The sequence below is a fragment of the Pongo pygmaeus genome, chromosome 1, assembly GCF_028885625.2.
Source record: "Pongo pygmaeus isolate AG05252 chromosome 1, NHGRI_mPonPyg2-v2.0_pri, whole genome shotgun sequence".
Lineage (NCBI taxonomy): Eukaryota > Metazoa > Chordata > Mammalia > Primates > Hominidae > Pongo > Pongo pygmaeus.
The window spans coordinates 6,948,666-6,976,382 of record NC_072373.2 but is presented as its reverse complement, the minus strand read 5'-3'; the positions used below and the strand labels follow the sequence as shown (position 1 = coordinate 6,976,382).

Genomic DNA, 27,717 nt, shown 5'->3' with positions numbered 1-27,717 from the left:
TAGTAGAGATGGGGTTTCACCATATTGGCCAGGCTGGTCTCGAACTCCTGACCTCAAGTGATCCACCCATCTCGGCCTCCTAAAGTGCTGGGATTACAAGCGTGAGCCACTGCGCCGGGCCCGATTTATTTATTTTTAGAGGCAGGATCTCTCTCTGTTGCCCAGGCTAGAGTGCAGGGACCTGACCATAGTTCATTATAGCATTGAACTCTTGAGCTCAAGCGATCCTCCCACCTCAGCCTCCTAAGTAGCTGTGAGTACAGGTGCAACCACCGGAACCAGCTTCTACTTGGTATTTATATACATTATTTATATGGTTGGTGGGACTTACTTGCACTTTACAGCTGAGGAGTGGGAGGCTCAAAGGGGTGAATAAATTTGTCTCACCACATGGCTAATGACTGGTGCACCCAGGTCTGCCAGACTGTATGATAAACCAGGAATTATTCTCCTTAGAAAATATTTAGCCATGTCAAGGTGGACAAAATTATCTTCGAAATTACCACCAGGCCAGGTCTGATCTAAGCTCCCAGTTTTGTTCTCTTCTTTGGGTAAGAGCTGATTCCATAAAGGGAACTGGCAGGCTTTAGGTGGAGATATTGGCCTTCCGTCCCTTTGCAGCAACTCAGGTTTTGCTGCAGAAATCGCTAAGACGCTGAGATCATCTGTCTCCCTGGGCACTCCTGGCCCAAGGGCCCGCAGTCATCTGTGGGAGAAGCTGCTGGAAGAAAGCACATCTGTGGAGACAGCCAGTATCTGTTCCTTTGCAGCTTTTGTATTTTGGTCTCTGCTCTGTATTCTGGAGCTCTCGAACATACCGAGTCCCTTTTCCATTTGGCATCCCTGGGAACATAGAAGGTGGTTTCTTGTCTCTCATTTTACTCCTAAAGTTTATTCCTCAGACCCTAAGAACACCAAGTCCCTAAACCAAATATCAGGAGAGAGAGGGACCTGCCCCCTTTTGCTTTATCCTTCTCCTCTCATCCCAACCCATCATCTGCCCCCTCAATAAACAGCACAACGGTACTATCAGTGGCTTCATGATAGACATAGCTTTGGACGAATTTTTTTCTGATATAAATTAGTGAACTGTCCTCCAAGTGGTACATAATACTGTGTCGGTGTCTCTGCACAGAGACCCCCGTAGCCAATGTGGCGTTCCTGATCGTGTGCTCTTCGACACGTGACTATGCGCAGAGGCGCAGTTCGGTGCAAATGCTCAGTGCCAGGTAAATACAGGACTGGATCTCCAAACTGGGGATTAGTAGCTCCCGTGGGTTGAGCGTTGTTCAGGTGTCCCTTGCCAGGCAGTATCTTCTATTCATTCCGTAAGCAAAAGGCTCTTGTGGTCTTGCATGCCTTTTAAGGGCTTTTGGATATGACACTAAAATCTCATCCCCACAGCTGTTGCCAGGCACTGTAACAAGGGCAGTCAATATATCATCTCATTACATTATTTCTTCAATTTTCACTGCCGTCCTCTGAGGTGGTAATACGAACTCCTTCGTATTGATGAGGAAATCAAGGCACAGAAGGGTTAAGCAATTTGTCCAAAGCGGGAATAGAAAAATATCAGAGCTGAGGTTCAAAGCCAGGTCTGACTCCAGGGTCCACCCTTTACTTGTACTCCATGTTGCCTCTGATCCTAAAAGCAACGTTTGTGCTAAGAATTGTGTGCTTCACCCTGGACTACAACGTCAACCCCCCGAGGTCAGGAGCAACACAGCCACGTTGAGAATTCTGCTCCGTGCATGTGCGGACAACTCTTTCTGAAGGAAATATACATGGAAATATGCTTTGGGGGCAGCCTGGGGCAGGGGGAAAATGATGGAGAGAGGTGACAAGATTTTGAAGGCTTATTCTATGAAATACAGCTTTTTTTTTTTCTTCAAATTCAATGGATTGAGCCAAGATCTGGCATCTTTACTGATGCTCAAAAGTTTTAATTAGGCTCATCTCAGGAATGATGGCTCTGGAAAGCTTTCACAGGCCGATAAAGGAATTCCTGCACCTTTGTGATCATGCTCTTCTACTTTTCAGTTCCTGACCATCTGGCTTGACTTCAAAATCACATACATGCTTCAGTATTTTTTTAATTGGGATGCAATTTCAGCCAGCTTTTTTTGTTGAGACTACCACTGCAGCTTCCAAAAATGCATGCTGAGGCCCCAGTTGCCAGGAGAACTGTAGTGTCACCCAGAGGAACATGATGATGGGGTTGCAAGAGAGCTTGCTGGGAAGGTGCATGGGCCTTCAGGGGACTTTTGAGTGCCTTCCATCCACCCACTACCCCCTTGTCAGCCCTCCAATCCTTCAAACCATCTTCTAGACAAGTTTGCAGAGATTGACTCAAATATACCCTGGAGATTTCAAAATTAGAGAGGTGACACTGTTTGGGGATTCTTCTGTAAGTCTTGTGAAAACTTAATGGGGCAGTGATTCCGTGCAAGGTCCACTGTGGATTTTTCTCAGCTCTGCGTTCTCAACAAGTATCTCAGTGATGACTTAGGAGATCAGAACATGCTGATAATTATTTAAATTATTGATGGATTTTTTTTCTTCTAGGGTTGAGTATTTTTATACTAGAACTATGTTTCAGTCTAGGGAATTAACATTTTGCTAAAATATTATGTGTAAAATTCACTCATTTAAAAATGTATTATGGAGGGAAGAAGAAAGGAGAGAGCCAGGAATCAATATTTCCTAATGATACGGATAGATCGGAGACAGTGTTAGGAGCTCTTCATACACTATCTTGTTTAAGCCTCATAGCACCACTGAAGGGTGGGTGCTATTATCCCCACTTTACAGATTAGAAAATAGAGGCTTACAGAGATTATGTGACTTTCTACCATTTTTCAGCTTGTAAGTGTCAGTGCTGGAATTCAAATATAGGTTTGTCTCACTCTAAAATATGTATTTATTATTTTTTAATATTTTATTTTATTGAGAACAGAGTCTTGCTCTGTTGCCCAGGCTGGAGTGCAGTGGTGTGATCTTGGCTCACTGCAACCTCCGCCTCCCAGGTTCAAGCGATCCTCCTGCCTCAGCCTCCTGAGTAGCTGGGACTACAGGTGCCCGCCACCACGCCTGGCTAATATTTTGTATTTTTAGTAGAGACGGGGTTTCACCGTGTTACCAGGATGGTCTCTATCTCCTGACCTCGTGATCCACCCACATCAGCCTCCCATAGCGCTGGAATTACAGGTGTGAGCCACTGCGTCTGGCCTATTTATTTATTTAGAGATGGAGTCTCACTCTGTCTCCCCCAGGCTGGAGTGCAGTGGTGGGATCTTGGCTCACTGCAGCCTCTGTCTCCTGGGTTCAAGCGATTCTCCTGTCTCAGCCTCCCGAGTAGCTGGGAGGACAGGCGTGTGCTACGATACCCGGCTAATTTTGTATTTTTAGTACAGACAAGGTTTCACCATGTTGGCCAGGCTGGTCTCCAACTCCTGACCTCAGGTGATCCACCCACCTCAGACTCTCCAAGTGCTGGGATTACAGGTGTGAGCCACTGCGCCCTGCCTAAAGCACTTAATTCATCAAAAGTACATTTTAAAAAAATTCCCGGTTTCAGGTATTTATTTTTTTAATTTTAATTTTTAAGCCCTCACCTCCTTTTTTAAAAAAATTCCCAGAAAAGAACATTTAGATACAGGTACAAGTCACTGCTGAATGGACACACAATATCTTACTTTAAGTAAACTCCACACGTAAAATATCCAGATTTGAGTCCCTCAATCCTGTCGTGCCTAAAACCTGAACCATCTCTGGGTTCCCTGATGATTAAGCCAAAAGTTCCCATTTTTTATTAAGTGATTTTGGGGTTGTTTTTAATCGCTTGCAGCTGATTTCATATTACTCTCCATAAGCTGGTGCACATGAAAAAAATCAAAATAATCACATTTTGGGTCCTGAGAGTGACAACAGGAATGAAATAATATTCTCTTTTTGTTTGTTTGTTTGTTTGTTTGTTTTGAGAAAGAGGAGTCTCGCTCTGTCACCCAGGCTGGAGTGCAGTGGCGCCATCTCGGCTCACTGCAAGATCCACCTCCTGAGTTCATGCCATTCTCCTGCCTCAGCCTCCCAAGTAGCTGGGACTACAGGCATCCGCTACCACGCCCAGCTAATTTTTTGTATTTTTAGTAGAGACGGGGTTTCACCATGTTAGCCAGGATGGTCTCGATCTCCTGACCTCGTGATCTGCCTGCCTTGGCCTCCCAAAGTGCTGGGATTACAAGGGTGAGCCACTGTACCCGGCCTATTTAGTTTTTTTATTTTTTTTTTGTGAGAAGGAGTCCCACCCTGTCACCCAGGCTGGAGTGCAGTGGTGCGATCTCGGCTCACTGCAATCTCTGTGTTCCAGATTCAAGCAATTCTCCCTGCCTTGGCCTCCCAAGTAGCTGGGATTACAGACACCCACCACCATGTCCAGCTAATTTTTTTGGTATTTTTTAGTAAGGACGGTTTTCACCATGTTGGCCAAGCTGGTCTTGAACTCCTGAACTCAGGTGATCCACCTGCCTCGGCCTCCCAAAGTGGCTGGGATTACTGCGTGAGCCACCGCGCCCAGCCAGATATACATCTTTAAAATATTCCAATACTGTCTTCTAATGTGATATTGAAAATGGAAAAAGAATATGTTCACACTGAGCCTGGGAGTTAGTGGCTCCCCACGTGGCCAGTGGCAGTGTCTGCAGGGGCGGGAGGCAGCGGGTGAGATGACTGGGGGCCCTGGATGCCAGACCTGGCTCCTTCCACCTAACATCTGTATTTCTAAGTCTTAGGGTCCAAGTTTCCTCATTTCTAAACTGCAGATGATAAAAGTGTCCCTCCCTATTGGTGATGTTGCCAAGCGAACAAGTGCTTTACAAAGTTGAAAGGGTATATTTTTTACTCACTGAATTTGAAAAAAAGAAATTGATACAGATTTTGTATTTCTATATTCCATGAACATGTTTCTTTCTGCCTTGAGACTGCCGCTTCATCTGTACAATGTAATCACTACACTGCTGTTTTTGGATTTGTGTACCTTCTTATAGATCATTTTAACTGTCTGTGATGGTACTAGTTAAAAGGTTACCATGGACTCATATATATCATGGAAAATCAGAATAGGTTTGATATATTAATAATTACACCAGTATAGAATGATTTCAGCCCTTGGGTGTCTATTACCTTAATAATAATAATAGCTAGCATTAATTGGGTATTATCTATGTGCTAGGTACTTTGCACATTTTATCTCTTCTACACTTCACCCAGTGAAGTAGTTAGTATTATTAGCCCCATCTTACAGATGAGAAAACTGATGTTTGAAGAGCTCAAGTTAAATTGTACAGAGCAGGACATTTGGAAGATGGCAGGGATGGGATAACTGGCTGGGCATTGGGAGTTTCGGCACTGAACCACTCCACTGTCTGCCTTCCCATCACTCATGTCAGGCTGGCTTGTGGTGCTGTGGGCAGGGGGATGACAATGCTCGTTCCAGTGCCAGGACTCACCTTTGATAAGCCATTCTCATCCTTGCCTTACAATGAGGCAAATGGACCAGAAAATTTCTGTAAAACATTTATGGAAAGGCATCTTCTATGTCTTCTAGTATGTAAGTCAGGCCATGGAAGAGATATTTGAATGATGAGCTCCCTGTCCTTACCGTCCTGTTTCCTCATCTCCATTTCCCCCATTCACCAGCAGTGGTTCCTAAGGCCTTGCCTCCTCACCGGGGGATACCGTGGAGCACAGCTGGACTACCACTGCCTGGGTGACCCCCACCCAAGGAGCCTCACAGCCCTGACACCTACCAATATAAGCTGCTCCATCTGTCACCATGTACTTGTTGCGATTTAACCTAGGAAAGGTGTGATTCTTTTGTTCTTTTGTAGCACAAGCATTCTCTCTTTCCAGATCAAAAAATTTCTGTAAGAAAAAAAAAAAAGGCAGGTAAATAAGAGGAACGTTTCTGGTCTTGTTCAAGAGCACAAAAGAATGCATTACCCAAATATCAACAATAGACCTCATGTTGGGTTATGAAAGCCACAATCTTATTACCTCATATAGATGAAGCTATTTTTGTTCTCAAATCTAAATAGGCAACAAGAGAAAATTAGCATGCTCAACCAGGTATATAATTAACACTTTTAAGCTACAAAATGAACACAAAATTCATTTTCTTTTTTCAGCAGGATAAGGGCCAGAAGGTTGTTTAATTCTCATTGTCTTATTCATCAGGGTGCGCTGGCATTTGAAGCATGCCTCAGGGTGCTTTCTGTCAAGCATGGCAATGAAGTGAATGAGTATTCTTACATGTTGCATACATTATGTCAATGACTAGCTGATTAAACTGGGGATTTGCAAAGGTCGAAAGAGACTTTGCCATAGGAACAAATACTTTTCTGTCTGAACACCTAAGTCTAGGAGCTCTTTTGATAGACAACTCAAAAAAAAAAAAAAATCACAACTTCAAACCGTGAATTCTGAATTTCAACTTTTATTGACTCAAAAGGCAACATTCCAGTTCACCCAAGGCCAGGAATGGGGCAGCTAAAAGAAGGGGTATGACTGTAGGAATGGCCAGGCCATGCCTTAGGGGTCTGTGGAATTTGCTAAATTCTCAGATGAGGCTTAAACTGTTGGCTAAGCTCATGGAACTCCATGACTCAGCTCACTGGAAGACACTAGTCAAAGGTGAAAATATCAGGTATCCCCTATATGGGAAAATGTTGAGTATTTTCAGAACTGCGTGGAACCTTGTGGAATGTCTTACAGCTATAGAATCGTGTATTTAAAGGAAAGAAGAGGCAGGGAGGAAAATGGCATGATACCTAGAAAAGGAGATGTCATTTACAGTTTTAAAACTGTAAGTGTTCACATTTGGTTTGAGGAAATAATGAGAGTTGGACTTCCCCTCCCCTAGTGTGGTAGAACGGTGATAAACTAGATGATCACTAAGATCCCTTCTAGCCACAAAAGTTCTATTTTGATTTTTTGTAAAACCTTGAGGTCCACGGTGCAGAGATCAAAATCTACTACTTAAAAACTGTCTATTCCACAACACAGGTAAACACGTTATCTGTGTGGCTCTCAGGGCCATATCACCACGGTTATAGACAGTGATACCTGGTTCACTCAGTGTCCTCAGTTCCTGTCTTCTGCAAAATCTGCATTGGTTTCTGGATTCTTCAAACTGACTTAATAACCTGTGAATGTTCTTAAGTCACAGTTTTATGTTCATGAGGTCACATGAATATTGAGGGCATCACCACCAATAACAGCCAGAAGTCACCTCGCTTGGACATTCTATCATAACACGTGGCCACACGTGTGACTGTTTCCTTTTGGGAAAGATATTATTGTAGAATCAAGATGGATTTCAAAAAGAATAAAATATACATCTTGAGTTAAGTCAAGGATAGAGTCACAGCTTGAGGCTTTAGTAAAAACCCATTTGCTCTAGAAAGTCAAAGATGGCCCTTAAGAGGGAAAACAGCTTTCTCTGGAAGACTAAAGTGACAGCAGAAATCAGGTTTTATTCACTGGTATTATTCGACACCTAATACACTGTGGGTGACAGCAAAGACATTTCAAAAGGGATTTATTAATTTCTTAAAAAAAAAAAACTCTAAAAAATCAGCTGACTGGGACAATTTTGTGCTTCACAGTCTTTTCTCTTTCCATGAGCCCCTCATGGAGATAAACCCACATCAGGGCTGGAGGTGGTTGGAGGTGGGGGTGCCCACTCCTTTAAGGACAGAGATTCCCTTCCTAGTCCCTAGGCCACGTGCTTTATCAGTGCTCCCAGGCTCCTGAAGACACGCTCTATGCAAGATTCCAATCCTCACTTTTCTTGGAAGAGTTTATCACCCATCTGTGTTCTAGACATTAGGGCCATAAGCTTCTTGCCTATCTAGGCTTGTATTGATGCTTAGAAGTGTATGGCCTCTGTTTTATAAAATGGCTATATGTGAACTATTAATGTTTGGTTTATTCAAAAAAAAGTGACCATCTGTGATCAAAAACATCAAAAAGATGAAGCTGATTAAGTACTGTAAAGGTTGCAATGATGGATGCTACTTTCCTTGTAATTTTTTGTAATTCTTTAATGAGAGCAGTTGACATTTCACACCCTAGAAGTTTCAACTGCAGGTGCCCTAGTGGCAGGTGTGCTGTGGGGGTCAAGAAACAGTGGGTGGACATGGACCCGTGACTTGGCCAGAGGAGAATTTGGAAAAGGAGATTGGAGCAAATGCACCATATGGTATACCAAAAGCCCCAGACTGTCCTCTCTGTTCCTGCTAGACCTTGCAAATAACAGAGGCTCCTCTGAGTGCGAGTGTACTGACTTCCAGAGTGCATGACTTCACTGGGCAGCCTCTTCACCCATGGTCACCCTTCCCCAGCACACACCTGCAGAAAATGGCTAACCATACCCTGGACTCAGGCACTGTCCTGGGTTCTGCCCTGTCCCCTCACTGGCCTGCAGAATCTTTCTTATCACTCTCCCTTTATTAGCTCCCTTCTTTGACTTCGTTTGTTCATGCATGCACTCATTCAACACATATGTTTTGAAAACTCCAAGTGTCATGTGAGCCATTGGTGAACTAGACACCTGTTCTTTTTCTCACTTCCTTTTTTCTGGAGCTCCGTATGCCACTGTAATTATCTGGAAAATGCTGTTTCAGAGCTGAATCAATCCCAAGAGTTTTCTTGTCTGTGAAAAGGTATTGAACACAATTAGACTCCATTCTCCTGTGTCTCTGACTTCCTGGGACTGCACCTGCTTCTCCTCTGATCCTGGGCACCTGATTCCAAACCCAGGTTGGTGCCCTGATCCAACTCCTGGTTATTTCATTTATTTGAAAATCTGGCCTAGAAAACAGATCTGTGGTAGTAATCACAGTCATGTTTTTATTTCCAATACTTACACTGATTTGTGACTACACAGATATGTGCATGATTTCCTCAGTTTACAAAAACCAGTTAAGTAGAGATCAGAATTTCTATTATCCATCAATGTTACCAGACTATTCGGGAGATTAAGATGAAAACACAGGTGAGAAGCATTATTTTTGGAAATTTACAGTAAATTCTGAATTTTTATGTATTTAAATTGTTAATAATTTCATGAAAAATAAAATTTAAAATATCTTAATGGCATGAATGAGTTACAAACGTTTTATCTGACTTTTTTTTGATCCTTAGGGATATAATTTGGATGTATAGCTTCTCATATCTTTGAGCAGATGCAGTATATGATGTTTTTGTTTTTGCTTTGAGACAGAGTCTTGCTCTGTCCCCAGGCTGGAGTGCAGTGGCAATCATAGGTCACTGCAGCCTCGAACTCCTAGGCTAAAGTGATCCTCTTGCCTCTACCTTCTGAGTCCTGAGTCTCTAGGACTACAGATGTGCACCACCACACCTGGCCAGTTTTTGCTTTTTTTTTGGTAGAAATAGGGTCTTGCCACATTGTCCAGGCTGGTCTTGAACTCTTGGCCTCAAGTGATCCACTTGTCTTGGCCTCCCAAAGTGTTGGGATTACAAGTGTGAACCACTGCACCTTGGTGTATATGATGTTTCTGAATATAGATAAGAAAGATTAAAAAGGACTTTGTAACTGCAATGATCTCTTCTACATGCAGAGGCCATGCAGACATGTTTAAGAGCTCAGGTTCTGGAGTTCAAAAGACTTGGGTTTGAGTCTTACCCCATTACTCACTGATGTCCTTGAGAGAGGTTATTTAATGTACGCTTCAGTTCCCATGTCTATAAAATAGGGAAAGTACCTGTTTCACAGAGTAATTGTAAATATTATTATCTCTTAAGTTTTTTTGTAGAGATGGGGTCTCCCTACTTTGCCCAGGCAGGTCTTGAACTTGTGGCCTCAAGTGAACCTACTGCCTTGGACTCCCAAAGCACTGGGATTACAGGCATAAGCCACATGTCTGACTGTGTGGTTGTGAATATTACATAATTTATATAAGGCATTTAGTTCAGTGCCTGGATAACTGTATATACTTATGAATATTCATGAATATAACACATTCCTTCACTTATTTAAAAAGTATTAAGTACTTACTAAGTTCAGGCAATGTGAAGTGGTTGCTGTCATAACAGCAACACAACAAAAACTTAATAAATGATGTAGCATTGGTTTACTCAATGGGTAGCAGGCAGCAAGTAAATTGGTATTGTAGGGTGGAAAGATGCAAACTCATGTTATACAGTGACAAACTATTTGGTAAAAACATAACCGGCATTTATTTGGAAGGAATACCAAGTACCACTGAACCTTTGGCTTATAGGGCTTTGGCTATAGGGACTGGGGAAATGAATTGTTTGTACTGTGTGTTGGTTGTTATTTGTGCTTTCTTTTTTTTTTTTTTTTTGAGACAAGGTCTTGCTCTGTCGCCCAGGCTGGAATGCAGTGGCGCAATCTCGGCTCACTGCAACCTCTGCCTCCCAGGTTCAGGTAATGCTTGTGCCTCAGCCTCCCAAGTAGCTGGGATTACAGGTGTGTGTCACCACGCCCAGCTAAGTTTTGTATTTTTACTAGAGATGGGGTTTCACCATGTTGTCCAGGCTGGTCTTGAACTCCTGGCCTCAAGTGATCTGCCCACCTTGGCCTTCCAAAGTGCTGGGATTATAGGCGTGAGCCACCGTGCCTAGCCTGTTAGTTGTGCTTTAAAAAAGCTTATTAGAGGAGATAAATAGGCTCAGGGAAGGAATGGCTAGTTTATAAGTGGAAATGATAGAGAACAGATAGACCAGAAATTCGGTATTTCACAGGGTTGGAAAAGCTGATTGTACCTAGAACTAAATAATAGAAAATAAGTATTAAAAATCCTTTAAGTGGCCAGTTAAGACTGAGCCCTGTAGAAAAGATGAAATAATTGGTGTAATTATAATAGGTGTAATCTTCCCACCTGTGTCTGATGGTCTTGAATGAACCCTATCATTAGAGAGAGAGGTCTATGAACTAGAAAGCATAATTCATCAAATTAGGGAATTATGTTCAATAAGAAACTTTGGATATGGCTACGGATACATGGAAATAACTAGAAGCAAGTACATCAGAACCTACTACATTTCTGAGAAACTTGCATTGCCCAAGAAACCAACCAGCTCATGCTAGGACCCCAAACTCCTGTAACTGTTCATGCCTTAAAACAACCTTGGGTCCTTGGTTTGAACCAGCAAGAGTAGGAGGACTTCACAATACCTGCCCAGAAGAGTTTTATAATTGCTGTGGACCAGGGATTGCCATTGGCCTCCGAACCTTACCTTTCTAATGGCGGTTTTCCTTGTGCTTATCCTGTTTCTGTACTCAGGGAGGGAGGTAACCTTAACCTGATTTTAGGTATTTTTTGGTGTGTGGTGGGGAATTGTTACTGTTTTTTTTTAGTTTTTACATTGACAAACTATGATGTACCGCTTTCAGGCTTGATGTCCAGAAATGCACATCACTGGAAGACTCTGTGCAGCGACTGCATGAAACTTTGCATTTTCTCCCTTGTGGGAGGTGGGAACGAGGGTTCTCTATGAGGCAAGAAGAGTGAAGTGGATCCTGTGTACCAGGAACTTCAGACCATGATGAGTCACAAACCTGTTCCTTTGTCACCCTGGAAACCCAGCTGACTTTCTCAACATGGTCATAAGCCTCCCTGGCCGTTAGGCATGGCCATGTGAAAGCTATCCAGGAAGTGGAATGAAGGCTAAAGGGATGTTCCCTACCTCCAGTCCCAATCCAAAAATGCCTCTCACACAGCCCTCCAATTTCGCTCTTCTCCTGTCTGGCCTTGGGATATTCAGGGTCAGGGCGATCTTGGAAGCCATGTGTCAAAGTTAATTGCAGAGCCGTTGATACCCTGGGTCCCTAAATGCTGCAAGGAATGCAGCTTCATTACCTAGAAGAGAGCCTGCCACACGCCAGATTCTCAGCACGTGTTTGTTGAATGACTGCATGGGGGTTGAGAAAAGCTGAGGCCTAAAGGATTAGTGGTTATGAGGTGGGTAAACATGGAGAAGAAGAGTGTTGTAGGCAGAGGGAATAGCTTGCACCAAGTCTGGAATGGAGGAAGAGGGCAATGAGGACTGAAGGAGAGTCAAAGATGAGCTAGAGAATTAACACATTTCAGGTATTCCTAATTCCCAATCTTACCTCCCTCAAGGTCTCCAGAGGTGGATTAGTATGTGGCCCAAGGGACCTGGGGCAAGCATGGGGACCCAGACTATGAGGCATCTGGGCTGGGGGACTCTGTGCTGGTGCATGCTCCAGTGCTCTGTTGGTCACAGTCTTACAAATAGGAACAGTAGGTGAATGGGGTCGTTCAAGGAAAATGGAGAGGGGAGGGCGCGGTGGCTCATGTTGGTAGTCTCAGCACTTTGGAAGGCCAAGGTGGGCAGATTGCTTGAGCCCAGGAGCTCAGGACCAGCCTGGGCAACATGGTGAACCCCATCTCTACAAAAAATGCAAAATTAGCTGAGCCTGGGAGTCAAGGCTGCAGTGAGCGGGGATTGTGCTACTGCATTCCAGCCTGGGTGACAGAGCAAAACCCTGTCTCAAGATAGAAAAAAAAAGAAAAAAGAAAATGGAAAGGATGCAACAGAAAGTGAGAAGAGGGCTGGACGGAGGAGGCATCAGGAAACATGAGCTGTACTCTCCTTTTTTTGTATGTGATTGTTTTGAAAAAATTACTTAACGTGCTTTTTGAAGATTGTCATCCTGGTTCTTACTGGAATTTTACACACAGGCGTATGCTTGCAGCTTTCACACACATGCAGAGGGCATTCACTTTTTATTTAATAACACAGTCAACATAATACTTACAACTTTCAAACTGCAGTTGGCTATTTCAGTGCAAATCGCTTTAAGAGATGAAATAAAGTTAAACGTAAGGGGATCAGTTTCCTTCCAGAAGCTTAAAAGGAGTCGAACTCTAACGCTTCGTAAAACTAATACTTCTCTTATTTTTGCATCCAAGTCTGGCCAGTAAGTCCTGCAGAAATCATATCCAAATAGTAAAAATAAAAAAACTAAGTTAGTTTGGAAAAAGAAATTTACTAGACAGCATAGAACATTGATATTAATCAGATCGTTACTTTATCCTGTAATATATAAACAACCTCATCGGAGAGGCTGAAAAACATACAAGCCTCTTAGCTTAGGCACCAAGAAATGATGATTTGCTGGGACCTGCCCCTGCCTGAAAGGAGGTTTCCTACCACCGGGTCCTTGGGCTGTGTGGGCTGGGGTGAGGAAAGGCTGACTGCCTCCACAGGCCACCCTTACTACATCTCTGATGCTACCTGGGCCTCAGTCCACTAAAAACTGATTATCCAATAGAATTCCAGTTAGGAACCCTGAGCACCCCCTCAGTCCCCAAATGCCACTAAAACCTCTTTTTGGTGATTGTCCCCGAAATGAACTTCTGCTCTGGTCATCTGAGCTTCCCCACACTTTCTTTTCCCGACTGTCCTTACCGTGGTATCTTCTGACCAAGCCTCCCACAACTCCCCTGCCTTCCACGTTTTCTGCAGGGCCTTTGGAATCTTCCAACAGGCAAAGTTTCCCCAACAGGCTCGGCCTTTTCTCTGAATCCTTAAGCCTTTGCCTTAACTCAATCCTGATTCTTCCCTGAGGCCACAGCTTCTCCTGAAGTCCTGCGTGCATTTTCTACCATGACCTGGCCACTTGGCTTATGGATATGGGGCAGCCTCCCCACTCTGCCTCTGCCAGCCCCCAACACACACTGTCACTTCCAGAACTGTCATTTAATTCTTATGTTAAAACAAAAAGCTTTCCTGTCTTAAGGACCAAGTCTTAAATCACTCTCCCTCCCATCGGCCCTGACATTTTGTAGACCTTTTGTTTACTCATCAAACTCTTGCCCTAATTCTGGGCCAATTCAGTATTTGAACTAATGATACATTATTTGAAAGTGTAGCCTGCCAGTGTCATGATCGTTGCACTGCTAAAGGCCTCCTGTCCTTATTACCCACTCTCTTAATTGCTCTTTCATCACACACAGGCTGCAGATTCATGATGCCTTGGATCTGCCCGGTCCATCAGCTCCTCCTGTCTCCCTTGCCTGCCCAGCCTCATCTCAGTTCTGATCACTTGAAAGATACTTGCCTCTGTACCTTCCTCTTGCTCTTGGCAAAAATCTAGATCCTGGATCCACGCGACAGTTTTCTTTGTCTGGTTTTATACCCATGAAGCTGAGGACTACAGGAAAGATCATCTCAGCCTTGTGCTCGAAATTGGTTTCTCTGCCTCCAGTCACGTACTTCATCAATGACCACCACAGGTAATCCATCTAAAGCAGACCTGGTGATGCTACTTCTTGAATTAAAACAGTGGGGCCGGCACGGTGGCTCACGCCTGTCGTTCCAGCACTTTAGGAGGCCAAGGCAGGTGGATCACTTGAGGTTGGGAGTTTGAGACCAGCCTGGCCAACATGGTGAAACCCCATCTCTAATAAAAATACAAAAATTAGCTGGACATGGTGGCGTGTGCCTGTAATCCCAGCTACTCGGGAGGCTGAGGCAGGAGAATCACTTGAACCCAGGAGGTGGAGGTTGCAGTGAGCCAAGATCGTGCCACTGCACTCCAGCCTGGGTGACAGAGCAAGACTCCATCTCTAAACAAAACCAAAAAAACAACCCCCACCCCCAACAAAAATCCATAAAGTGGAAGCTCCACAAAGTCACAAGACTCCCCCAGTGGTCGGGATCTCTGGTTCCTGGCCTTTGCCTCCTCTCTAATTAGATCTCTCACCACCTTACCTTGAGCTCTTTTTCTCTACCTGTGAAACTTGGCTCATGCTGGCCCTTCCACTGGGAAAATTTTTCACCCTTTTCTGACAAACTCCTTATTTTGTTTTCAGGAAATTTTTGTGGAGAAACTGAATATTTTGAATTGTAAGTCAGTGAGCATCTCCTCCAATGGGCTTCTTCTAACCCTGAAGCTGTGCCGCGGGGCTCTTTCACCTAGCATCTGTAATATTCCGTACAGACATCCATTGTACCATTCACACCTCTGTGTTCTAATAGTCTCCTTCCTTTCCTGTTAGACGGACGTTGAGATCATACGCTGTTCATGCTTTAATCACTAGTACACAGTGCTCAATAAATATATGTTGAATGAGGCCAGGCACGGTGGCTCACGCCTGTAATCCCAGCACTTTGGGAGGCCGAGGCGGGTGGATCACCTGAGGTCAGGAGTTCGAGACCGGTCTGGCCAACATGGTGAAACCCCATCTCTACTAAAAATACAAAAATTAGCCCAGTGTGGCACATGCCTGTAGTCCCAGCTACTTGGGAGGCTGAGGCAGGAGAATCACCTGAACCTGGGAAGCAGAGGTTGCAGTGAGCCGAGATCTTGCCATTGCATTCAGCCTGGGTGACAAGAGCAAAACTCTGTCTCACAAAAGAAAAAAAATATTGTTGAATGAATACATGAATAAAAAGCATTAATACTTCAAAGGCTAATCAGGCTACATTTTTATTATTCCTTTACACATTTACTGATTTCCTTGTGAAAGATGTATTTTATATGACTGAAGAAATAAATAATGAACAACCCCAAACCGAGACCTAAATAATTAAGTAACTTGCTTAAGAAAGAGAGCTTGATCACTAAACCAGGAAGAAGTGAAATAGGGCTTCTGAATTTTTTTTTTTTTTAAACGGAGTTTCACTCTTGTTGCCCAGGCTGGAGTGCAGTGGCGTGATCTTGGCTCACTGCAGCCTTGGCTGCCCAGGTTCAAGTGATTCTCCTGCCTCAGCCTCCCAAGTAGCTGGGATTACAGGCGCCTGCCACCATGCCTAGCTAATTTTTGTACTTTTAGTAGAGATGGTGTTTCACCATGTTGGCCGGGCTGGTCTTGAACTCCTGACCTCAGGTTATCCGCCCACCTCGGCCTCCCAAAGTGCTGGGATTACAGGAATGAGCCACAGTGCCTGGGTGGCTTCTGAATTTTTACTGTAGGATTTATTTAGTCACAGATCATTGTTCCATTCCCTTCCTACTACCTTGAAAAGTAGACGTTATTTCTAACACTATTGCTAAATAATAGTGTGTGTTTTTTTTACACGCTGTTAATCATTTCTGATTTGGGAGTGTATGTTTTTTTCTCTTTCATTTGGATGTTTGGCAATGTATAGACTAAAAGTTAAGTCTGAAAGATTAATTCCATTAACATACTGAAATTTGATAGTATTTACCTATTTATTAAAGTTGAATTCACTCCTGAAAAGCTTTTCCGGGACTAGATAAAGACGAGTAACCAGTCTGAATTTATACACGTAATTAATTTATCTGATTGAGGAGAATTTAATTATAATCTTGATGCTTGGACTACTTCTTATGTCTCTTTGATGATCTTTCAATTTAGAAAGTTAAAAGCATTTACAGGTTTAAAATTTCAAAAATACAATAAAAGAAGTTTCATTTAATAGCTGAAATGGTAGATTCATAACCAAAATACAAAATTTCAAGTGAGTCTCTGATTCTTTAACATTCTTTTTGTTTTCTCTAGATTTTAGATTTCTAAAATATTTGAGATCCTCCATGCTAATTATTTACCCCTTGACCATGAAGAATCTCAATTTTGTTCATAGAACTTCATGGAACAAAGGTTTTGTCAATCCTGAGAAATCATTATGCCATCCTAACATATAACTCCCTGAACTTGACCTTATTCTCCTTCTCAATAACAGGAAAATCAGGCAAAACCCCTATTATGTTTTGAAATGTTCCCAAAGTAGAGGTAAAATCTAAAACTAAATCTAAAACCAAGTGAACAACAAAGGGAGGAAAAATAAAAAGGAGGGATAGAAAAGGTGTGGAAGTGTGTGGTGAAAAAATCCATGAATGTCCAAAGGATGCACTATGTGTGTGTATGTGTGTGTGTGTGTATATATATACACGTATATATATACACACATATACATATATACACATATACATATATACATATATACACATATATACATATATACACATATATACATATATGTATACATATATACACACACATATATATGTGTATTGAGATGGAATCTCACTCTGTTGCCCAGGCTGGAGTACATTGGTGTGATCTTGGCTCACTGCAACCTCTACCTCCTGGGCTCAAGCGATTCTCCTGCCTCAGCCACCTGAGTAGCTGGGATTACAGGCGTGCGCCACCACACCCAGCTAATTTTTGTAAGGATGCACAATATTTTAAAATAAAAGTATTTCAATAATACGAATCTTGCAGCTAAAAGTACTTTTCTACTAGCTGTTATAAGAAATGATCATTTTCTGGGGGAAAGACTCTTTTTGTAATCCTATGGTTATTTGCATCAAGAAGCTACCTATTATGCATTATGTAGGGTTGATGATGTAAGAATTATTCAAGCAATAAAGGGCACACTTAATCATTTAGCCTCAGTAAATGGTTGTTTTGAAACTGTAATATTCCAAATTAAAAAGGCCTGGGGTTGCACTCCCAAAAATATGCACTTTGAAAACATCTCCTGGATCAAACTAATTATTCAAGCACCTCTGCATTCCCAGCAAGAAAGCAAAAGCGGGAATACCTAAGCACTGCCATGCATTTATGCATGCAATGATTTCCCAAAGAGTTTGTCATAAATTCCATCCCTGAATTTATTCCATGTTTGCATGCTTAAGCAATGATGAATTATTGAAAAGCACTGCATTTTTAAACTCTCTGTTCACAGAGAGGGATGGATTGACTGAGAACATAGATATTTGAAGTTTCTTTCTCTTTTTTTTTTGAGATGGAGTCTTGTTCTGTCACCCAGCCTGGAGTGCAGTGGAGTGATCTTGGCTCACTGCAAACTCCGCCTCCTGGGTTCATGTCATTCTCCCGCCTCAGCCTCCTGAGTAGCTGGGACTACAGGCACCCGCCACCATGCCTGGCTAATTTTGTTTTTGTATTTTTAGTAGAGATGGGGTTTCACCATGTTAGCCAGGATGGTCTCGATCTCCTAACCTCGTGATCCGCCCGCCTCGGCCTCCCAAAGTGCTGGGATTACAGGCATGAGCCACCGCACCTGGCCTCTTTCTCCTTTACACTGAGAAGATATTATGAGAATTTGGCATTAAATGAAGAATATAAAACAACAATGCTTCCTTTAAGGAAAGTCTGGCAAGATTACTCAGTTTCAATATGCCCTTTTCAGGTATATCCTTGTTAATTTTCAAATGATAATTTTTTTCACATAATATTTTATCTTTTATCCTTTCAAATAATTTTCAAGTTGAGAGCAACCTAATTTTCTTTTGAAAGTTACTCTCATTTCCATTATGTAAACTACTGTGGCACTTCTGTAGGGTGAGACCATGTGCCTTTAAAATGGACCCACTTTGGGAAAAGCTCCGTTAATGAGTAAATTGCCAATGCACGTTAAACAGCATTGAATGGTGTGCTCTTCCTAAGGCAACCTGATGGCATCTCCATTTCCAGGCTGGCTTCTCCTGTGGTGCCCAGTTTACTGCCTGGTCTTAGGGACTGGGTTCTGACCAGAGGCTGGGCATTCACTGACCTTTTGGTGCTTGTGCTGGAGATAGGCAGGTAGTCCATGACAGCGATGTACACATACTGCTTGGCATCATCTATCACACTGTAGATGGCATCTATGTCGAAACTTCTGTTTTTAGGGCAAAAGAGTTTTGGAGAATTCTGTGAAGACACAAAAACCAAACTTTTAGCGTACTAATTTTTGGCAGCTGGGGATTTATTTATTTCCTTTGTTTCCATGGACCTTGGCTTGTAACTATATTTTTGCAAACCTAATTTCTGCTTCATCAAATTAGACAAAGATATTTTCAATCTTATCAAAGTTGAATAAAGATCAAAGTGTGGTGGGATGGGTCTCAAGTCTGTTTTGGAAAGAATTCTTTTATTATCTGACACATTTTGATTTTCAATTTTTATGTATTAAAAATTGATACATAATTGTATATATTTATGGGGCACATAGTGATGTGATTCATATAATGTATAGTGATGAGATTATGGTAATTAGCATATCTATCATCTCAAACTTTATCATTTCTTTGTATTGGAAACATTCAATATCTTCCTTCTAACTATTTGAAACTATCTAATATATTATTGTTAAGTATAGGCATAGTTAACCACGGTCCTATAGAACAAGGGTCCCCATTCCCCAGGCCAGGGACCAGTACTAGGCTGCAGAGCAGGTGAATGACAGGCAAGCAAAGCTTCATCTGTATTTACAGCCGCTCCCCCTTGCTCACACCACCACCTGAGCTCCTCCTCCTGTCAGACGAGTGGGGGCATTAGATTCTCACAGGAGCGTGAGCCCTACTGTGGACCGCACATGCGAGGGATCTAGGTTGTGCGATCTCCTTGTGAGCTTGTAATGCCTGATGATCTGTCACTGTCTCCCATCAGCCCCAGATGAGACCATCTAGTTGCACAAAAAGCAGCTCAGGGCTCTCACTAATTCAACAATATAGTGAGTTGTATAGTTATTTCATTATATATTACAATGTAATAATAATAGAAATAAAGTGCACAGCCAGGGATGGTAGCCCAAGCCTGTAATCCCAGCACTTTGGGAGGCTGAGGTGGCCGGATCACCTGAGGTCAGGAGTTCAAGACCAGCCTGGCCAACATGGTAAAACCCCGTCTCTACTAAAAATACAAAAAATCAGCTGGGCATGGTGGTGTGCCCCTGTAGTCCCAGCTACTCGGGAGGCTGAGGCAGGAGAATCACATGAACCCGGGAGGCAGAGGTTGCGGTGAGCCGAGATTGCATCACTGCACTCCAGCCTGGGCAACAGAGCAAGATGCTGTCTGAAAAGAAAAAAGAAAGTGCACAATAAATGTAATGCCCTTCAATCATCCTGAAAGCATCCCTGCTGACCCTGGTCCATGGAAAAACTGTCTTCCATGAAACCAGTCCATGGTGCCAAAAAGGCTGAGGACAACTGCTATAGAACAATGGAACTTATTCTTCCTATCTTGCTGTTATTTTTATATCCATTAACAAATCTTTCCCCACCCCCTCTTTCCCCAGCCTCTAGTATCTTCCGTTTTACTTTTTACTTAGGAGAGAATTCTTGCTTTCAGTGTACACACTTCTTTTCGGAGGAGCACTCCACCTCCAACCTTACACAATTCTGTCATACATAGCTAATAATTTTCTCAAGTGTTACTACACACGCGCACACACTGCACATAGCAAGCCATTTACCCCAGCATTTTCATTTCATCTGAAATGTGATTATGTGGGCATAAAAATGTTTCAAACTCAAAATCTAAAATAAAAAAAAAATCGAAAAATCTTGGAGTTTTTTTCTTTTCTCCAAAATCTTTCATTGAGTTAGGAGAAGTGTTGATCGTTGAGAAAAGGTCATCGATAACAGTGCAGGAGAATCTGAGGGAGCTATTAAGATGCCCAAATTCAGCAGGAGAGCCAGAGAAAAAGGATGTTCTGAAAGATTTAAGCAAAATGAAAAAAAAGAGGCAAATTCTGCTTGAGGCATTTTTCTCATGTTGCTTGAGGTGGTTTTCATCTTATAAAAATACGGTGTCTATAGATGCAGTTGCTGTAGAACGGGAAAGATGTGTTTGGTTTTCTCATTATTTTTCCACTGGACAGGACTGAAAATTGTGTTTCTCATAGTTCCTGTTTTACTTTGACAAGCGATACGCTGTGACAAGTATCACATAAATAATGCCAGGGGCATTGTAATGGGGCATAAATAATGCCAGGATGTTTAGTACCAAAAGGCGAAATAAACGGATTTTTGGAACTGCCTGAAATGAATGGTAGCACTGGGTGGTCAGAGTTCCTCCTCACCAATTATGTCTGGAACAACTCCCTACACTGCACAGTAGGAGTCCCCACCCCAGCTTAGAGGTTTGTGAGATGGAGCTGTTGGACTGGACGCCCACCTTAGAAGGGGCATAGGAGTAAGGAAGGAGCATGCAGAGGATCACACACCTTCCAGGTTTCCTTACACGGAAAGTCCTCTTGGCAGGTGATCATGAGCAGGATGAGTTGGTTTTTTAAAAAATAATTTCAACTTTTTATTTTAGATTCAGGGGTACAGGTGCAGGTTTGTTACATGGATATCTATTGCGTGATGCTGAGGTTTGAGGCACAACTGATCCCATCACCCAGGTAATGAGAATAGTACTCTTGTTTTTCCACCCATGCCGCCTGCCTTCCCCTCTGCACTAGTGGTCCTCAGTGTTTAGTGTTGCCATCTCTATGTTCATGAGTACCCAATGTTTACCTCCCACTTAGAAGTGAGAACATGGTATTTGGTTTTCTGTTCCTGCATTGATTTGCTTAGAATAATGGCCCCTAGCTGCACCCACGTTGCTGCAAAAGACATGATTTTTATTCTTGTTTATGGTTGCATAGTATTCCATGGTATATATATACCATATTTTCTTTTTTTATTGTTTATTTATTTTTTATTTTATTTTTTATTATTATTATACTTTAAGTTTTAGGGTACATGTGCACATATTTTCTTTACAGGATGACTTTTTGATCATTTATTTTTTTATTTTGGAATGAGGATGAACTTCAAGTCTGTTTTTTAAAGGTAGTCCTACACTCCTCTGTCATCAGCACACAGATATACAGATACTCCATCTGTCACCAAGACAGAAAGCATGTGCCTCTGCAGGGTTTCCTGGGTCTGTCCCTCCTCTTACTCTTGATCACTCAGTAAGTTTCCCTCGCTCGGGCACTGGTGCTGCTTGCAGGGATGTTCTAACATCTTTCTAACTCATTGCCTTATCTCTGGGATATTTAAAAACAAATATACGTCACTCCCAGGATGAACTGACTCCTGGTTTCTCAGAATCCAGCTTGAACTCATTGGGAGGGGTGTATCCATGGTCCTGTGTCTCTGCCTCCTTCATTTGCCAACTCCCATCCTGTCTGTGAACCCAAATGCAAGTAATTACCAGTCCACGGCTGTGCCCTCATCATGTCTGACTCTGGGCATCTCTGCTCATGCCGTTTTCTCTGGCTGATGTGTCTTTATTTTTGTCTATCAAAGTCCTACTAATTCTCTTCTCTAAATTCCAGCTCAAATGTGATCTCCTCCATGATTTTTTTTTTTTTTAGATGGAGTCTTGCTCTGTTGCCCAGGCTGGACTGCAGTGCTGCAATCTCAGCTCACTGCAACCTCCACCTCCCAGGTTCAAGTGATTCTCCTGCCTCAGCCTCCCAAGTAGCTGGGATTACAGGCACCCGCCACTATACCTGGCTAATTTTTGTATTTTAGTAGAGACGGGGTTTCACCATCTTGGCCAGGCTGGTCTTGAACACCTGACCTCATAATCCACCTGCCTTGGCCTCCCAAAGTGCTGGGATTACAGGCATGAGCCACCATGCCCGGCAATGAAGATGTTTTTAAATCTCCAATGAAAGGTTGCTCTTCCCAACCCTGTACTCCCATACTATTTATTTCTTTTGCTTTTTCTTTTTTACTGTCATAACCATTTTTAAGTGTACAGTTCAGTGGATTTTAGGGATTTATGTTACTCATTTTCCTATGCCATTACAAATATTCAAATTATTTAATTCCCTTAGCCTGTTGGCTCTGCTTTAAAGGATCTTTGGTTAATGTGGAGAAGCTGAAGATCTTCGCTCCTGATGGGCTCTCAGAATGCCAACTCTGAAATGTGTCCAAATGCTCACATTTCTGTTTCAGTTAGGAACTCCCTGAATTTCACTGCTTGTTCCAAAACCAGATTTTGGTTTTGGGGAGGAACAAATGTAGGCAGAGTTGTCTGTGGTCTCTTTACATTTGCTACTATCTTACAAGTATGGACACTGTGGCCATAATTTAGAGGAAAGAACATGGGCTTTGGTGATACAGGCCAGACTCCAGCACTTAGAACCTGGGGCATCTTGGTGTGTCCCTTACACTTTTTGAGCCTCTGTTTCCTAATGGGGTTAATGACAATAACACACCTTTCATACTGGTTTGCCTTGAAGCTCAAATAAATGAATGGCCTGTTCGCTGGCTGGGTTCCATGCCCCTCTTATGTGCGTGCTTTCATTCAATCAGCAAATATTCCTAGGCTTTGGTCTAGGAAGGGGACATACATCAGTGACCAAGACAAGATCCCTGCTTTGTGGAGCTTCATTCTAGCACATGTTACATGGCATTGCATGCATCTGTCTACGTGTTTAGCCACTTGCTTGTGAGCTGCCTGGTTGTGTATCTCTGGCATCTTGTGCCATGCACATATTATATGCTCAATACATACTTGTGGAATGAATGTGAAAGAGCTTCATAAATGCATAAATGGAGGTTTGTCTGTTGGAGTCTGTTACTTCAATCTGGGTATTTCCAAATCTGTGTCAACAGATCTTTATAAGCACTTAACTGCCTTATTGCTTCCTGTGTTCCCACTGCCTGACACAATGGCAGGTGCTCCAGTTCCATGTGTTTATGAAGGAAATGCATAATTATTTGTACCAGTCCCCTTGCACCTGGGGGCTGGGTGGTACTTTGCTATGTGTTCTAGAGTCTTCTACCTTTAAAAATAGTGCCTGGATAGACTAGTGGCTGTAAAATGTTTGCCCAGAATAGAAATGAATAAACAATAACACAAAAGAATGAGCTGGCAGAGGAAGTTAACTAGTTTCAACTGTTTAATTAAAGAGAGGGCTAAGTTTCCCTCTCATCACTCCTGAATGAATTTTCCAAGCCTTGTGCTGTGTACCTCTTTGTTCCATAGTAAAGTAGAAGGAGAGGGAAAATACAGATCCTCTTCAATATTCCAGCTCTGTGGCAATCTTTTACCAGTCAGGAGCTCTTGAGGGATCTGACTTCTAGGTTAATCTGGGTTTGTCTCTTAGATAATAGGCGCCATATGAATGTAATTTATTTTGCATACTCATTAAATAATCACCTCATACAGACCTTAGCAGGTTTTTAATTATTTCATTAACAGTTTCATGGTTTTAAAAAAGTATATACTCTATTTGTAGAATATATATGTTCAAATATAATTAAATATGAAAAGACAACCCATGGAATGAAAGAAATAAAATATTGGCACATCATATATTTAAACCAGACACCTGAACCCAGGAATTTTAGGCCAGCCCCAACAACATAATAAGACCTTGTCTCTATAAAAAATCATATTTCTGTTTAAGGGACTTGTATACAGACTGTATAAAGAACTCTTATAACACAAATTTTTTAAATAAATCGGCAAAAGATTTCATATTTGATAGATATTTGTATCTCTTCTCTAAAGCAGAGATACAAATGGCTGATAAGCACGTTAAAAGATTTAAATCAAAACAAAAATAAGATTACATTTTATACCCTCTAGTACAGCAAAAATAAGACAGAAAATAACAAGTGTTGCCGAGGATGTGGAGAAATCAAAACTCTCATATGTTGCTGGTGGGATTGTAAAATGGTGCCGCCAATTTGGAAAACAGCTTGGTAGTTTCTCAAAATGTTCAACATAGAGTTACCACATTATCCAATAAATCCACTCTTATGTATAAACTTGAATTAAAAACAGCTATTCACATAAAAACCTGTACATGAATATTTATAGCAGCACTATTTACAATAGCCAAAAAACAGTAGTAGTACAAATGCCCATCTGTTGATAGATGGGTAAACAAAGTGTGGAATATCCATACAATGGAATTATTTAGCCATAAAAAGAATAAAGGCAGTATTGGTCCATGCTACAATATGGATAAACCTTGAAAGCATTATGTTAGGTGAAAGAAGCAATCACAAAAAACTACGCAGTATATGATTCCATTTATATAAAACACCCAGAAAAAGGCAGATTCATAAAGAAAAAGTAGACTGGTGGTTGCCAGGGACTGAGAGAAGGGAAAATAGTGACTGCTAATCAGTATGGGTTTTTTTCTTTGTGGTGAAGAAAAGTTCTAAAATTAGATTGTAGAAATGGTTGCAAAACTGCAACTATACTCAACCCCACTAAATTGTATACTTTATTTTTTATTTTTTAATTTTTTGTATTTTTAGTAGAGATGGGGTTTCACCATGTTGGCAAGGTTGGTCTTGAGCTGCTGACCTCAAGTGATCAGCCAGCTTCGGCCTCTCAAAGTGCAGGGATTACAGGCATGAGCCACCATACCCAGCCTGAATTGTATACTTTAAAAGGGTAAATTTTATGGTGTGTAAATTACATCTCTGTAATGCTGTTAAACTAATTAACATTATAGGCAGAAGCTTCTAAAGAGGAATGTGATGTGGTATTTTTCCATAGCAGCATCAAGTTCTATTTAATGTCAGCCCTCACTCACTAAATATATCTCAATATACATGACTGACAGGTGAATTAGCTGAACAATAAACAAGAAATGAAATCTGTCTAACATCTACATCAATAAAAACAGACCTTGAACTAGTCTTTTATCTTGGAAAGCAACTGCTTAAGCTTAAAGGCTCTAAAAAGAAATCTACAAGACAGAAACAGCTAACTATTGTTCCCATCCTCCAATTTCAATGGGAAATGCAAGAAAATTAGAATTATCTGGCCCAAGTTACTAGAAATCACACAGTTAAATCTAAGTGCCTATTTGTGTTCCATGAAAAAATTGGAAATAATCTATATTTGTATCATAAGTTAAAATTCATATCTAACTATGCTAAGTTATCAATTATCTAAAATCTAACTTTGAGAATGGTTATTAAGGTCTTCAAATACTCTTTATGTGTGTGTTCAACTTAGTCTTGAGACAATCAGCTTATAAAAATATACTATTTTAAGACACAACTAATATATTGAATTAAATTTGTCTTGGCATTTGTCTGGCATATATTACTGAGAAAACTGCATTCTGGAGCTTTCTATTAATATTACTACTAATAAAACCTAGCCAACATTTATTGCTACTTTTAGCTAGCACTAAGTGAAGTATTGGGAATACCAATGATGAAGAGAATATATTAATAGTAGATGATCTTCAGAGTCTAATAAAATGGTGGGAAAGATGATTATAAATAAATAGTTATAAAAGTTATAATAAAGGGAGTTCAAGGAACTCTGTCTGAATGATATAAATTCCAACTGCAGGGTTTTCTGACTGTTTTCATACCTGTAGGATTTTATACCTCTCCAGAAATGGTGTTCAATCAATATCTGTTGAATTGAAATTCAAAGGCAGGCTTGATATTATTAAAAAATAGAAAATAAAACAGGAAATTAAAATAATTCAATAAAAAAAGAAAGTAAACTAGAAATACCATTTGACCCAGCCATCCCATTGCTGGGTATATACCCAAAGGATTATAAATCATGCTACTATAAAGACACATGCACACGTATGTTTATTGTGGCACTATTCACAATAGCAAAGACTTGGAACCAACCCAAATATCCATCAATGATAGACTGGATTAAGAAAATGTGGCACATATACACCATGGAATACTATGCAGCCATAAAAAATGATGAGTTCACGTCCTTTGTAGGGACATGGATGAAGCTGGAAACCATCATTCTCAGCAAACTATCTCAAGGACAGAAAACCAAACACCGTATGTTCTCACTCATAGGTGGGAATTGAACAATGAGAACACTTGGACACAGGGTGGGGAACATCACACACTGGGGCCTGTCATGGGGTGGGGGGAGGGGGCAGGGATAGCATTAGGAGATATACCTAGTGTAAATGATGAGTTAATGGGTGCAGCACACCAACATGGCACATGTATACATATGTACCAAACCTGCACGTTGTGCACATGTATCCTAGAACTTAAAGTATAATAAAAAAAAAAGAAAAGGTATTACACAGTTTAAAAAACTACCCAAAGAAATGTCTCACAACTCTTTTTGTGGTGAACTCTTTAAGAAAAAGCCACTTATGAATTTGCCCTAGAAAATAACAAAGGTATCGAATTGTAGTAGATTTTACTAAAGGCCTGAGACCACTCTCTCTGGGAAATACATTAACTTTAGAATCAACAAAAAACTGACTCTTTCCCTGTTTAAGGGTTAGTATGTAAATGTATGCAACAACCATATTCACCTATCTCCAAGGTCGAAACTGTAAATTCAAAATCCAGTGATTATTCAAAATTTGTTCATTAATTCATCTATTTTTTGCTATTTCCAATTTGTTTTTCTACTGGACCTGACCAAGCGATCCATGCTTGGCATGTAGTGTCACTCTGTGACCCTCTGGATTAAAGGTTCCTTGGCAAATTTTCTATTGCTGCTCATCCACAAATTAGGAATACTCCTTGGCCTCCTGGTCTTATAGGGTCATCTTGAGATGAATTGAAAATGTCTATATAATTTATATTTATATTTTATTAGTAAAATGCCCTATAATATGCTTCTTGCTACTCCATTCTTGACCTCCTCCATACAAAAATGTTATTTTACCTCCAGCTGATGAACATCCTTCATAGTCTATTTTCTGCTCTTCACATTTATGCGAATTTGTTATTTAAGACAACTTGAACTTTGTCTTTTCTTTCTATTGTTACACTTCTAAATTTTCTGCTGGTGTTTTCATTTGAACAGGCAAAAAGGATGCAATTCACTTTATCTTCAATAAAATGCTGTTTAGTGACATAAAAGTTGTTGGCATAAAAGCACCAATATCAACCAAGGTTGAAATAGCAATATTAAATTGGGAGCATTACTTAGAGAAGTTGATCTGAACATCAGGATAATTTCAGAAGCT

The 27,717-nt window shown here is 41.3% G+C and overlaps 1 protein-coding gene across 4 annotated transcripts in view; it reads right to left on the bottom strand.

Annotated features, from left to right (window-relative positions):
- The window catches only part of PLD5 (phospholipase D family member 5), a 433,240-nt gene that overhangs the window by 3,192 nt on the left and 402,331 nt on the right, over positions 1–27,717 (bottom strand). For all 4 annotated transcript variants that reach the window (XM_054448618.2, XM_063670607.1, XM_063670608.1 and 1 more), the window contains 3 exons: positions 18,556–18,692; positions 12,827–12,995; positions 5,805–5,919 (listed from right to left, as the gene is read on the bottom strand). In XM_054448618.2, the coding sequence (XP_054304593.1) occupies positions 5,805–5,919; positions 12,827–12,995; positions 18,556–18,692 (421 nt within the window). The remainder of the gene's footprint in view (positions 1–5,804; positions 5,920–12,826; positions 12,996–18,555; positions 18,693–27,717) is intronic.